The 12,361-nt window shown below is 45.8% G+C and overlaps 1 protein-coding gene across 3 annotated transcripts in view; it reads left to right on the top strand.

Moving 5' to 3' along the window:
* unc5a (unc-5 netrin receptor A) overlaps positions 1–12,361 on the top strand; it is a 160,569-nt gene that overhangs the window by 117,871 nt on the left and 30,337 nt on the right. For 2 of the 3 annotated variants that reach the window (XM_085421966.1, XM_085421955.1), the window contains 2 exons: positions 6,166–6,330; positions 11,671–11,859. In XM_085421966.1, the coding sequence (XP_085278092.1) occupies positions 6,166–6,330; positions 11,671–11,859 (354 nt within the window). Of the gene's footprint in view, positions 1–6,165; positions 6,331–11,670; positions 11,902–12,361 lie in introns of all 3 variants that reach the window. The other variant, XM_085421961.1, reaches the window with a different exon arrangement.

Here is a 12,361-nt window from a genome sequence, read left to right as displayed (position 1 = left end):
TCATGCTAAAAGTGATTTATTATTATCGCACTTTGTTCACATACCTCTTTATCTTTTGCACTGTATGCAGACACCGCTTTTCTTTCAGAGACCCGTCTGCTTAAGGAGACACGGTTACAGCCACGTTATTTTGTCACTATTGTTTGCTGCTCAAATTATGTAGTAAATACGGACACTAAAAAGCTGAATTATGTCGCCCTTTGTGCGATGTTTGCGTGCGAGGAGTTGAGGGCGTTTCATTTGCTTGGCCATCCTCCCTCGTGAGAGCATCGGAGAGGTAGAGAGTGTCCTGCCTGATAGTGAGCAACACATATTGATCCCTGGTAGCCTGAGATGGAAGTCAAGCTGCTTCATTTGCAGTCCCACATTAGGCCCCTGACAAAGGGAGAGATAGCGAGGGAGAGAGCAAGCTTGGGAGAAAAAAAAAAAAAAACGAGGTGTAAGGTGTAGGCAGGGATAGAGACAGGTGGAATCAGATACAGTGTAAGGAAAGCAAGAACAAAGCCCGGAGTGAGAGAGAGAGAGAACGGGGAAAGCTGAAAAAGAAGTAGAGAAAGCCTGACTGTGTGCGCAGGAGCTGGCTGTTTGTCTGCCAACAGATCAGTGTGCAGACGTATAGCTGGGGCACAGCAGCCATGCTGACCACAGGAGAAATCTCCCACGCGCAGTAAATAGCAGGGAGGGAAATACAACACCCCTGGCACTGGCAGCTTTTCCCTGTCTAAAACAGAGGTTATCTTCCTCAGTGAATCAGGGTGTTGTCTTACACATCTAGCATGTAAAGACATCACTAGATGTCAAGCACGACTGTAAGTAACATGGCCTGCCTGAATACGGCGGGAGGAAGACAAAAGGGAAGCAGGGATTCATAGTCAGAGTGAGGACCTGGGTGGATTTGGAATTACTGGAGTTGGAGCAACCAGTAATTGAATTAGAGAGGTGCCCAGGGATGCTTGACATTCCTCTACAGCAAAGCGGGATACTGACCTTCATGAGCTTAAAGAAATTAATGTCAGTCCAAGCGGCTATTGTTAGGCCAACCCACCCACCCCCTTCCTCCCTCCCTCCATCTTCCTCTTGTTCCACAAAGAGAAAGTGTTTCATTTCAACTATTGGGAGTGCTGTGACAAAAATTACATTGTACTCTGTGAAGACAGTTTATAGAGATTTTGAGGGAGAAAGAACTCAATTTTTTCTCCTTTTGATGGGAGACATCCGAGCACCGCAACCCCGCTCGCACCCCTATCAGCCCTGTTGTTTGGCAACAGATGCTCGTCTCTGCCCCCTTTTGTCACTCGTTACCTGTCTGCTGTGGGGAACATCAGTGAAGCCCCCAGCTGTCTGCTGGGGAGAGGGGTTCCCCCTTCACTCTCTCCCCCCACTCAAGGCCAAGAAGTCCACCGTAGCAAAGCTTGGGGAATGATGAGCTGTTGTTTCCCATCACAAGTGGCACCGCCACTTTTGTGTACTCACAGACGTGCCTTTGAAGTTAGTCGAAGGTGAACCGACAGACAGCTCCTGTCGCTTTTGCCACCCAGCACGCACACACAAACGGATTCACTGCCCCTATGTACGCGTTTGTGTGTCTACCTCTCTTTAATTAATAAAGAGCATGATTAACACACCTGCCTCAGGAAGGGGCGACAGGACAGAGCAGCCTGGCAGATGCATCACTTGTTACCGGATGAGAACTTTATTCATCCCCGTGCTTATAGCTCAGTCCGTTTTAGGAGAAGGCAACTTGAGAAAAATGAATTACATGGGAAGCTGTGACACTGCAGATAGACATGATGTTACTTATTTAGACGTAGCTGACATTTGGAGTCAGAAGTAGTGGGATTTTTTTTTTAAAGTCGGCCTTAAAAGGCAACTTTTTTTACTACACCGGCTTTGTTTTTGAGCTATGACTTAAAAATTTCATGATTTAATGCTGGTCTTGTTTCAAGAGTTCATTAATTATCTAGACAAAGTTTTTTTTCATCATTAGTTCTCTCTAGTGCATTTAGCTCTCAGCATTAGGTCTTTGAAATGGTTTATAGAAAAAATATATTGAGTTTTTAGGTGCTTATACTGTGAAAGCCTATTATGAAGTGCAGAGATGGCTTCTTAAATTTGCTTAACTCGTCCTTTAGGGATAAGAGCCGCATGAATATTGGCTGGAAACAAATCAGTTTTAATTTGGAACCGACGGCATGCGAAGGCTTTAATTTGTCTCTGCATCCTCCATCCGAGCCTTTATGTATTTATTGGTAAAATGCTGATGGCCATGTATTGTTCCACATTCAAAAAGTAGCACGACTCCTTCAGAGTATAGTTGCTGAGGCATATTTCACCCATGGATTATATCGACCTCCGCGGACCGACACAGACGGCCTCTTCAGTAATAAAACCCTCCACGTATCTGTTCACAATGACTCTTGTATCCGAGCTCCCACCTCTCGTCAGGAAAGTGTGAAGCTCGAGAGGCTCATCTGTATTTTTGTCTAAGTCTCCAAAGTGTTTAATGAGAGTTGGCGGAGGCCTGTGTGGCAGATCAGATGGGCTCCATGCTGAGAGAGACACAGGGAGCTGTGGAGGAGGAGGCGGCTGAGGCTGAAGCCTGAGGCTCAGAGCAGAGCATATCAACACTTGAGACAGCGAGTAGCCAAGCTATGCAAAGGCTTATCTCCATTTCGCTTTCCTCTCGCTGCCTCCTTCATTTCTTTTGTCTCCATCCCAGCATATCCCTGCAGAAGTATCCCACATAATTCTGCAGTCCATCCGTCCCCCTCTCATCGACTGCCCTGCGCTGACTTGTGGTCAGAGCCAATAGTCATGGCAAAATGTCAGATCACGCCAACATTTCCAGCAAAGACAAACATTAAACCTGAGCCAACAGCAAATAGTTAAGTCCCCGGTTTTGGAAGCGATTCAGTGACGCCCACCACGCACGAATGAACTAAACTGTTGCTTGATTTGCGTTTGAACACCAAACAACCTGAAGAGATTTCGAACTCCTGTGAATTATTTAAATATAGCACAGATCCCTCAGGCTTGCCACAGGAGTCGTGAGAATTGAGCGAGATGGAAAATAAACAGACTCGGAGGGCTGGCGTATCCGTGCGCATTTCCGTGCACGTACGCGTCGTAGACATCCGAGTTAGCGCCCGTATGTCTGCTGTCTGCACTGCAGGCAAAAGTCTAATTCTACTCTGGGAGTAAACAGTCGTGTTTTTCTTCGTGTTTTATCATTGATTGTTGAGGCAACTCCATATTTTATCCGCGGAATAAATAAAGGCAACGGAAAATAAATGTTGCAGAAAAACACATTATTTCAGTGTGAAAAGATGGTGGCCATCTGGTGACAGCCTTGCATCATTTTTAATCACTTGGTGCCATTTGGTTTCTTTGTGTTCTTTGGCGCACCCTCTTCATATCTCACTCTGTCGCTTTTTCGTCAGTTTTTGGTGGTTTCGTCAAAATCGGGGGTAAATGTTGCTTTTCTCAGTTATTGATTGCACACTACTCCTAAATAAGCAAGCAAGAAACATCTAATGTTAAGATTTCATTTTTATTACGTTTATCAGAAATACGGGCCTCCTGGCGGGCGATTAATCTCTGTTGCGTCACCCACTTCTGTGGCTGAGCTATCAAAGCCATCTGTGGCTGTTTTGTGGTTGTTTTTTGTCCCCCCCCCCGCCACCATCAGCTTGTGAGCACTGGGATTAGTGGTGCTTACACACATGTGTGTTGACAGGACAGTGGAAGCAGAGGCCTGCTGGTCTCGGTGATAGTTGTCTACCTCCTCGGGTTCCCTCAAGGACACAGAAACCGTGGGTGCTTGATGATCTCGGACTGTGTCCATCAGCGGTGATTGTCATTTTTGAACAGCGACGCTTTAAACAGGCCCTCCCACTGACCTTTAAAAAATGGTTAGATTCCTTTTGCTTCTCCCCTTGGCAACATGTCCAAACGGGCGCTTGCCACTGGGTTATTGTATTACTGTCCCTCCTCGGCGACCTGGCTGACCTGAAACCTGCGGTGCCAGATGATTGAAAATCGGCTGCGGTGCCTTTTGCAGGAGTGCTAACAATCTCTTTCTGGGGATTTGATAAGGAAAACTGTCTCTGTGGAGAACCATTTTCTTATGTGGATTCTGAGAAGAAACGAAGTATGAGGTGTGGCTCTAATTTTAGCGTTAAATCTTGACTTTGTTGTTGTTTCTCGTTGCATTGTTCTAGGAGAAAACCGTGCGCAGAGTCGGCGTTCAGAGCCAGGCCATCAAGGACTGTTTATGCATCTTCATTTTTCTTTGATTTGCCTTAGCCTTGGGCCACAGTGCTTCTGTCTCATCCACATTCTCACTTTGTTGCCACGCCAATCCTCTTGTTTGAAAATGTCATTTGCATGGCGATTAGTCTTGCTTTTGTGGTGGGGATAAGAGAAGTAGAATTTCATCACCTCATCAGGGCAGATGTTGATCTCATCCCTTTATTTCACCGTGGTGTGGATAAACTGAGGGGCGACATAATATATTCATTAGGATGTAATTCGCTATTCAATCATTCTCATTCCCAGCCTGGATAATCAGCCCACTGGCCCACGGATGGGTCCACTCAATGCCAAACAAGGACAATTATCTGATTGGTTCTGCGCTCTCTGCCAAATGGATCTGAATGCAAAAAAAAAAAGGACCCAAGCTGTGTCAGCATCCTACCACACACATATGCTCTTGCACAAAAATAGTCTCTCATTCTGTGGTTGTCATTTCCGGACACGCACTCGGACCGACACATAGACTTGTGTGGGAGCAGGGTTTAATTCACCCTGTGCGCTCGCGGTGTTTTTCTATCTCATTTCTCCAATTGGGGATTTGCTTGCGAAGCAAATAAAATCATTAGTTGATACAGTTATGCAGTAACAGGTACCCTCGCCCTCAGTAACATCTCACTTATGTTTTATTAACCAAAGCTTCATGACCTGCAGTGGGTCAGAGCTGCTTTCTGCAGGTCATGCCCCCTGCACTCTTTATTGCTAGGATTAATGAGCACTAAGGTTTCCTTGCCCTTAGGTCAGCCAGGGGAAGGGTTGCTGCTGTCATAGAGGTGTGCATTTACTGCGTGTGTGTGTGTTCAGGTAATTCTCGTCTGGTCCCCTTCACCCTTACATTTGGGAGAGAGAGAAAGAGTGAGACAGTGGTGTTTTTTTTCCTTTTTTTCCCCCATGAGAGCTCATTATTGCTCTTTTTCCCATTAGCCCTATAGTAACCTTCCCCAGACCTGGCGCTGTGTCACTCTCAATATTACTCCCGGCCACCGCCCGCACCAGCCGCAATGCCAAATTACCCCCACCTTTGCAAAATGGCCTTCCTCTCTGTATGTGGTAAAGCTGCTGATATTTCTTACAGCCAAGCGTGCTCCGAACTATTACGGGCCCATTTCCATTGTGCTCATTGTGGGCTGTTTGAAGTTATGGTCAGGCTGCAGGTGTAATGTACTTTCTCTTCTTTTCAGAGTAATACCACATGTATTTTGTCATGCATTCGGATGCACTTCAGGCAACACCGCAGGCGCTATATTAGCATCTTGACAAAGAAATCAAACAAGGGTGAGATGGTTCCTTCTCTCAAATGTTATATTATGTTGTGCTGGGTGTATGAGAAATCTGAAACGTATATTCTTGCGTATGTATGGACCGCTTGCTCAGAGGTTACTTTTTTCCCTTTGGTTTGTTGGCAGCTTGGTTTACCAGGCCGCACTTGCACCAGTGGGGTTAAACTTAGTTGCATCTGATTTCCATGCTGAAAATAAACAAAGAAAACAGAATAGAGACAATATGGCTCTCCTCAGCAGCTCTACACGCTTTGGTTTCTCTGTGCAGCTGCTGGATTTGAGTGTGTGCAAGTGGATTTGCATGTCTTTAAAAGGTTTTCATTACCAGGTTTCCATTTTAGATTTACACAGGATGGCAACAGAGTGTTGAACCACTTGTTCTCGTCTCGCACGCAAATACACAGATAGTTTGGCGCCACCGTTTCCACCAGTTCATGTTGTTGCTGAAAAAAGGGGAGTTATGGCCCGGTTTATTGTTGAAATAAATTGTTTGAAGAGAATTCGTTTGAGTTTTAGCTGCTGTGCATGTGTTTCACCACTGTTATTTTTATTTTTTTATATTGTTTTTTTCTAGTGGACGGAGGCTGGAGCGAGTGGAGCAAGTGGTCAGCATGTGGCGCAGACTGTTCGATGTGGAGGAGCAGAGAGTGCACCCAGCCCTCACCTGGCACAGGGGGCAAAGACTGCCAGGGGCTTGATCTCCAGTCTCTCAACTGTACCAGCGAGCAGTGTCCACAGAGTGAGTGCACCACCACCCACGCACCACAAGATAACTCTCACTCTTCAACTCAGTGAAACAATACAAAACATTTACTTTAGATATGTTTTTTTTAGCCAGTTTCTGGCACAAGGATCAGTAGATGGTTGTTTTGTTATGTATTTGTGTATTAAAACTGAGCTGATGAGTGGCAAATGAACATTGTGTACAACATTAGCATCAATTAGCCCCTCAGGTAAATGCTAGAAGGGAATAGGAGGGAAAGGCTTTTTACTTGATTTTTTAAAAAACATTTTCCATTTTGGGGGGAAAAAAGGATCCTCTTCCTCACCCTCTTCCTTTTATCCGATCAAACGCTTGAAGCCTCCTTTTTGTCATAGATGTTGAGTTCATCTTACAAAGAGTTTGTGAAGGAAAGGTGTCCATCTCATTAAACACTCGTACAGACAAAAGATTAATCTGCAGCCCACTGCTGGCTCATCCCCACCTGTGTGACCTTTTCAGATGATCATTTCTAATTATCATTGGGTAATGTACCTTCTTTCCTACCTTGCATATTGGTGCCGTATTGCTCTATGACCTGTTAATAAAACCAGGAATAAAAGCATCTCTCCTCTGATTACAACACAACCTATCAATTACACTGGTGCATTTAAAATTGTGATTAATCTCATATTGTGCGTATATTAAAGCGTAGGGGAATGCATGTGCACTTTTCTGTTTAATTCAAGCCAGATTATACTGTGGTGCCACTCCCCTGCGTGTCATTAATAGGGCATGTGCATACTGTCAGGATGAGAAAGGGCAAGGCTCATATGGCCGGAGACGGCAGCTGAGTGGAAAAGTGACACCACGGGGTCCTCTGCAGAACAGATGGACATGAAGGGAGAGCTCTGTCACTTCCTACAGATATCAAAGACAGAAAGATACTGCATGTTGCCCACAATGAGTCTCTGGGTGGCGTCTCATAGAGAAAATGTTATAAATAGTGTGCTCTCTGGCTGATCTGCATGGTAAACTCTGAGTTTTAATGGGGATTCAGTTGACATGGGCCACTGAATTAATAAACTGAATTATGTATTTTGCTGTGATTGATGTGATCAAATAGACCGATGCTTGGCTGGCGAGGATTGTTTGGAATTGCATGCGAATCCTGCATTGTGTGCTGCATGTGTTAGTGCAACGCAAGCAAGTGCACGTATGTGCGAGTGTCCACCGATAGCCGGGTTTGGCTGGTGCAGTGAACCAGGGAGTTCAGTCAGCCCATCATCAAAGGTCAGCAGCTCCTCCCAAGAGAAGCAAGATATATACACAAAGATGCCAGTCATTGTTCTTCACACACACACACACACACACACACACACACACACACACACACACACACACACAGTCGAGCAAACGCACACACAGAGTCACTCAGTATTTACACTGACAGAGCAGAGCGGAGCGCCGGCCTCTGAAGAATGCCTGTCCCAATCTGTTCCCAGCAGATGTGTTTCCATAGACAATTGCTGTGTGAAGTATTATAATAAGCAAAATAGCAAGATGGTTTTGGCTTGTCAGCAACTCCCATACTTCAACCATGTCTGCAGGCTATTCGCTGAGATGGAAAACTCCCCCTCCTTGAAACAAAAGGCACCCTGCTCTCCCAGCGCAATCTAACACAACAACTGCACAGTGAACCACAGTCACTCTGCGTCTGAGGACCTCACAGACACGTCTAATCTCCCTCATTAAGCTAGAAATGAAACGCGTTCGATGAGGTTATTGTTTTTAGATGTACATGAGAATAAATGTGCAACACAAAGCTGGAAAAGCAATCTGACCCAGGAAGGATCATTTTCATAAAACAAACAAGTGAAGCCCAAACATATACTCTATGCAAAATCTACGCAGGGGGAATAATAAATATGCGGGCAGCATGGCAGAACCAAAATGGGAGACAGGTGTTAGAGGGCAGAGAAAGGATAGTGGAGGGAAAATAATGGTGCTCGTTTTCTCAGGCGCAGGGAATTAGGACAACATAAAAACAATTATTCGGCTTAATGTGTGTAATGAAGGTAATGAACTTAATTTGCAGCAGCATCCCATTTTGGGATGTGTCACAAATTATTGAGCAAAACACATCAAACTGTTAATTTATCTTCAGCCTGTTCTTGTTTTTTTGGGTTTTTTTGCATTTATTTTTTTTTATTTCAGAGCTAATTTGGCGGCGCGGAGGCTGAGATTTTCCGTCACCGCTCTGTTTGTCAGAGCAGGGTCACGGTGCTTTGTGAAAAATAGCCGGACATTTATTTTGGGCCATATTTCACCAGAGCCTGCTGAGGGATGGGACGACTGTATTGTGGAGATAGTAATAGTCACGTTCGCGTTGAGAGTTTTAGTAGCCATATTTCCCTGACCTTAAGAACTCCTGTGTTATTCATCTTCGGGCGAGTGACTAGGATTGGCCATGGGATGAAATATATTCTCAGGTGTCCTGATAAATGCCCGGGAAAGAGGCGCAGGAGGCTCCAAAACTCTTATTTATCAATGCAGGAGAGAGGGGGGGAAAAAAGCAGGCAGAGAGAGTGGAGGACTATCAGGTGCGGTCATTGTGCTGACTGTCAATACAGCCAGAGTCCAAACTTCAACAGGAGCCAGATACACCGCCTTAGAGGAGATGAATTATACCGGCCCATCTTGAGTCAGAAACTGATCCCCTACCAGCCAGCCCCGGAGCGAATCTGAGGAGCTGAAGCAAAAGCTCGTGGAGACGGGCGCAAAGAGAGATTGGCCTGAGGTCAACTCTGAAAAAAGCTCATCTCATCCACAGATTATCCTCAGGCGGGTGTCACTCATGACGAGAGGTCACACACAAAGAGAATCAAAAGTTTTTGCCAGCAATTAAGGCAAGTGGAAATGAAAGATGGAATGACTGATGGCGGAGAGGAAGAGAGGTAAATTGGTGTGGAGTGCGATTGGAAAGAGAGAGTGTGAGAGAGGGACTAAAGTAAAGCCCATCCAATTATAAAACCTGATTAGCTATGTCAATTAAACTGTGATGGATGTCCTTTCAATTATTGGCTGGCATCATGAAAATCAATGAGTGGGGCCAGGAGGAGCTGAGAGCAGTTGTTGGTCAGGGTTGTTGTGAGCATCGGGATCGTTTCGCTAGGACACCTGGCGGGTCAGATAAAACTTCACTCAGCGATGCTCTGATAAGCCACCAGAGATTACAGCCAGAATAGAGAGAAAGGAAAGAAGGAAGAGCTGTTTGATTGACTGGCTGGCTTTATTGTCTGGGCGCGAGGATGCTGGGAAAAGGGAAGAGTCGAGATACTGGATCTTTGCATCTGAGGTTAGCCAGTTGTCTTTGGTGTGCCCTTAGCAAGTAAACAGCAACCGGCCAATCTAAGGCTATGTTTATCCAATCAGCGGAAACCAGCTGGCTCGTCTCCTCACTGACGGGTGTTGCTTTGTCTTTAGTCAAACTACACATCTCCCAGCGGACTGCAGCACAAGAAGTTCAAATATCACGGCATCATCTGGCCTTTGGCTCGCCAAGACAATTGGATTTGGGAACTCTAATGAGAAGTTCAGCCAGAGTCTCTCTCATCCTTTTGTTCTTTCTTTCTTTTTTCTTTTTTTGGAGCTCATTGTGAAAGGGAGGGAAAGTTTAGCCAGGCTTCTAAGGAGAGCGAGGCAAAGGCAGGTAAATGGACAAGAGGAGAGGTGGAGGAAGGTTGAATGCATCAGATAAGAGTCCTCATGCTTTAAGTGTGTTATGTGCAGGTGTGCTACGTAGCATCACGAACAAAACACACAGTCTCGTGTTTATCTTCAGCCAGTCATTCGCGATCGATTACATGTCAAGAGATCTCTGGCATTACGAAGAGCTGCCATAGAGGTTGGCTACATATAATCCGCTACTTAAAGTATCAGATTGTACTGAGATAATCACCCATGAAATAGATTCTGGCATTTCTCTTAAACACTTGGGTATGTCAGGCAGCTTTGTCCAAAGATGGATTTTTCAAGGCAAAAGGAGAGGCAAGGACAAATTGATGTAAAGAGATGAATAGAAATGAGAGCTGCAGACAGAAAGGGAGCTTATTTTTTTCTCCCTTTCTCTCTCTCGTCAACTTTTAGCGCTCCGCTAATTCAATTGTGGCGTTCTCGTGTCACAGATTTACAAACACCAATTAAAACTTGTCAAATCTGCGTTTCTGAGGTTGAGCGCGGCTCCTGTCATGCAGTAGGATTACACAGTGGTGACAGCCTGGAGATATTTATCAAAAGATGACAAACCTAATGGTAATCAGGTTGATTTTGACACAAACCTTTTGGACGTGTTACTGCTGCTCATTGCTGAAATGCAAATCCCACATGCTGTCAGTCGCAGGCACACGCTGTCTTCGCTTTAGTCTTCTTTAATTCTGCGTTTTCTTTCTTGTACACTTGCTCCCCTCGCGCTCCCTGCTCCTGTTCTCCTCCTTTTGTTGTCAACTCACCACATGCCAGCCTGCAGTGCTTTAACCTTTGCTGTTGTTCTCCATCCCTCAAAGCTGCGCTGTTCAGCGCGTCCCCTCCTTGACTGTGTTCAGTTGACAGCGCTACGCCCCCGTGGCTCACCAGCACAATGGCCCTCCACAAAGGCCCCAGGAGCATCCTCCACCTCCACCACCAAATTCCCCCAGCCCCGGGAGACAGCCGTGGCAAATCCCATTCTGCTGCAAAACACATACTTGCACACAAACACACACACACACACACACACACAAGTGCATAGACAGAAACAAGCAGACACATTGATGTTTGTCTCAGCTTGGCTGTCAGCTTCATACTGTACTTTTGGGAGAAAGACACTCCTGTGCATTTGTGAGACAGGCAGTCAATACGAGGAGTTAGAATTTCATAAGCAAATGCTTCATTTTTTCCCCTCTCTGTTTCTCTTGGGGTGTTGTGTGCTTAGAGAAAGAGAGGTAAAAGAACATGCTGGCCTAAGATATATTTATCCGGTGCAGAAATGAAAAAATGTGACAGTGAAACGGTGAAAATCTGCTTCAGAAACTGCTTTTTCCTGTTTAGCTTTTTTTCCCCACAGCTTGACATCGAGATCTCAGAGTTTTAGAAATTCTGGCCTGCAGTATTTGATAATGTTGGCTCCCTTAACTTTTTATGAAGGCGTCAAGCAACATTAGGTGGCAGCGAAGGAATGCTTCATGCTATTAAACAGGTCCTCGAGTGAGACCTTTGCACAGAACATGTTGCAGCAGCTCAAAATGACATTAACACTGAACACCAGAGGGCATCCTCCAGTCTTGATTAGTAATTTTTCCTCCTGTTCTTTCTTTCCTCTTTTTGTCCTCCCCTTTGCAGCCGTGAGCGGAGCTGAGGATGTGGCGCTCTACGTGGGCATGGTGGCCGTGGCCCTGTGTCTGACCCTGCTGCTTATTGTGGTCGTCCTGGTCTACAGGCGCAAGAAGGAAGGCCTGGATGCCGACGTGGCCGACTCCTCCATCCTCACCACTGGCTTCCAGCCCATGGGCATCAAGCCCAGCAAGCCAGGTGTGTGGGCGCCGCGGTCACGCAGGCCTCCCCCCCACAGCAGTAGGACACTGTTCTTTGTTCCGCTTTCGTCTGTCCGTCTTCGCCACAGTGACTGTGCCGCACTCATCTACATGTACCACCGGTGCTGTTTGTTTGTGGTTGTGGAGGTGGCGCGAATTTGTTTTCAGTGGATTGTGGTCTAAGCGAGATTTATGTTGCGTGTGTGTGGTGCACGAGCTGTTTATTTGCCTGCCTGACACATTATGTTTCGCCAGCACCTTATTGTCAGGAAATGTACCCACTCTGTTTACTGCCTGTGTGGAGCCTCAGAGGTTTAACAGCGAGTAATAGAAATACAACTGTCTGAGTTGGATGGAGATGGGGGACTGGGTTGCTGTGTCTGTGATTCAGTGTGAGAGGGGGGAAAAAAGCCTTTATATATTCTGGATGCTAAGCTGCATCTGAGTTCTGTTTGGAATTGATTGTGTGGTTGCTAAAGAGACAGACAGTGATAGAGAAA

Source organism: Rhamphochromis longiceps, linkage group LG2 (assembly GCF_057381845.1).
Source record: "Rhamphochromis longiceps isolate RC_006_pf linkage group LG2, R_longiceps_female_GT1.1, whole genome shotgun sequence".
Taxonomy (NCBI): domain Eukaryota; kingdom Metazoa; phylum Chordata; class Actinopteri; order Cichliformes; family Cichlidae; genus Rhamphochromis; species Rhamphochromis longiceps.
The sequence above is the reverse complement of the archived record's forward strand: the minus strand, read 5'-3'. Positions and strand labels throughout refer to the sequence as shown.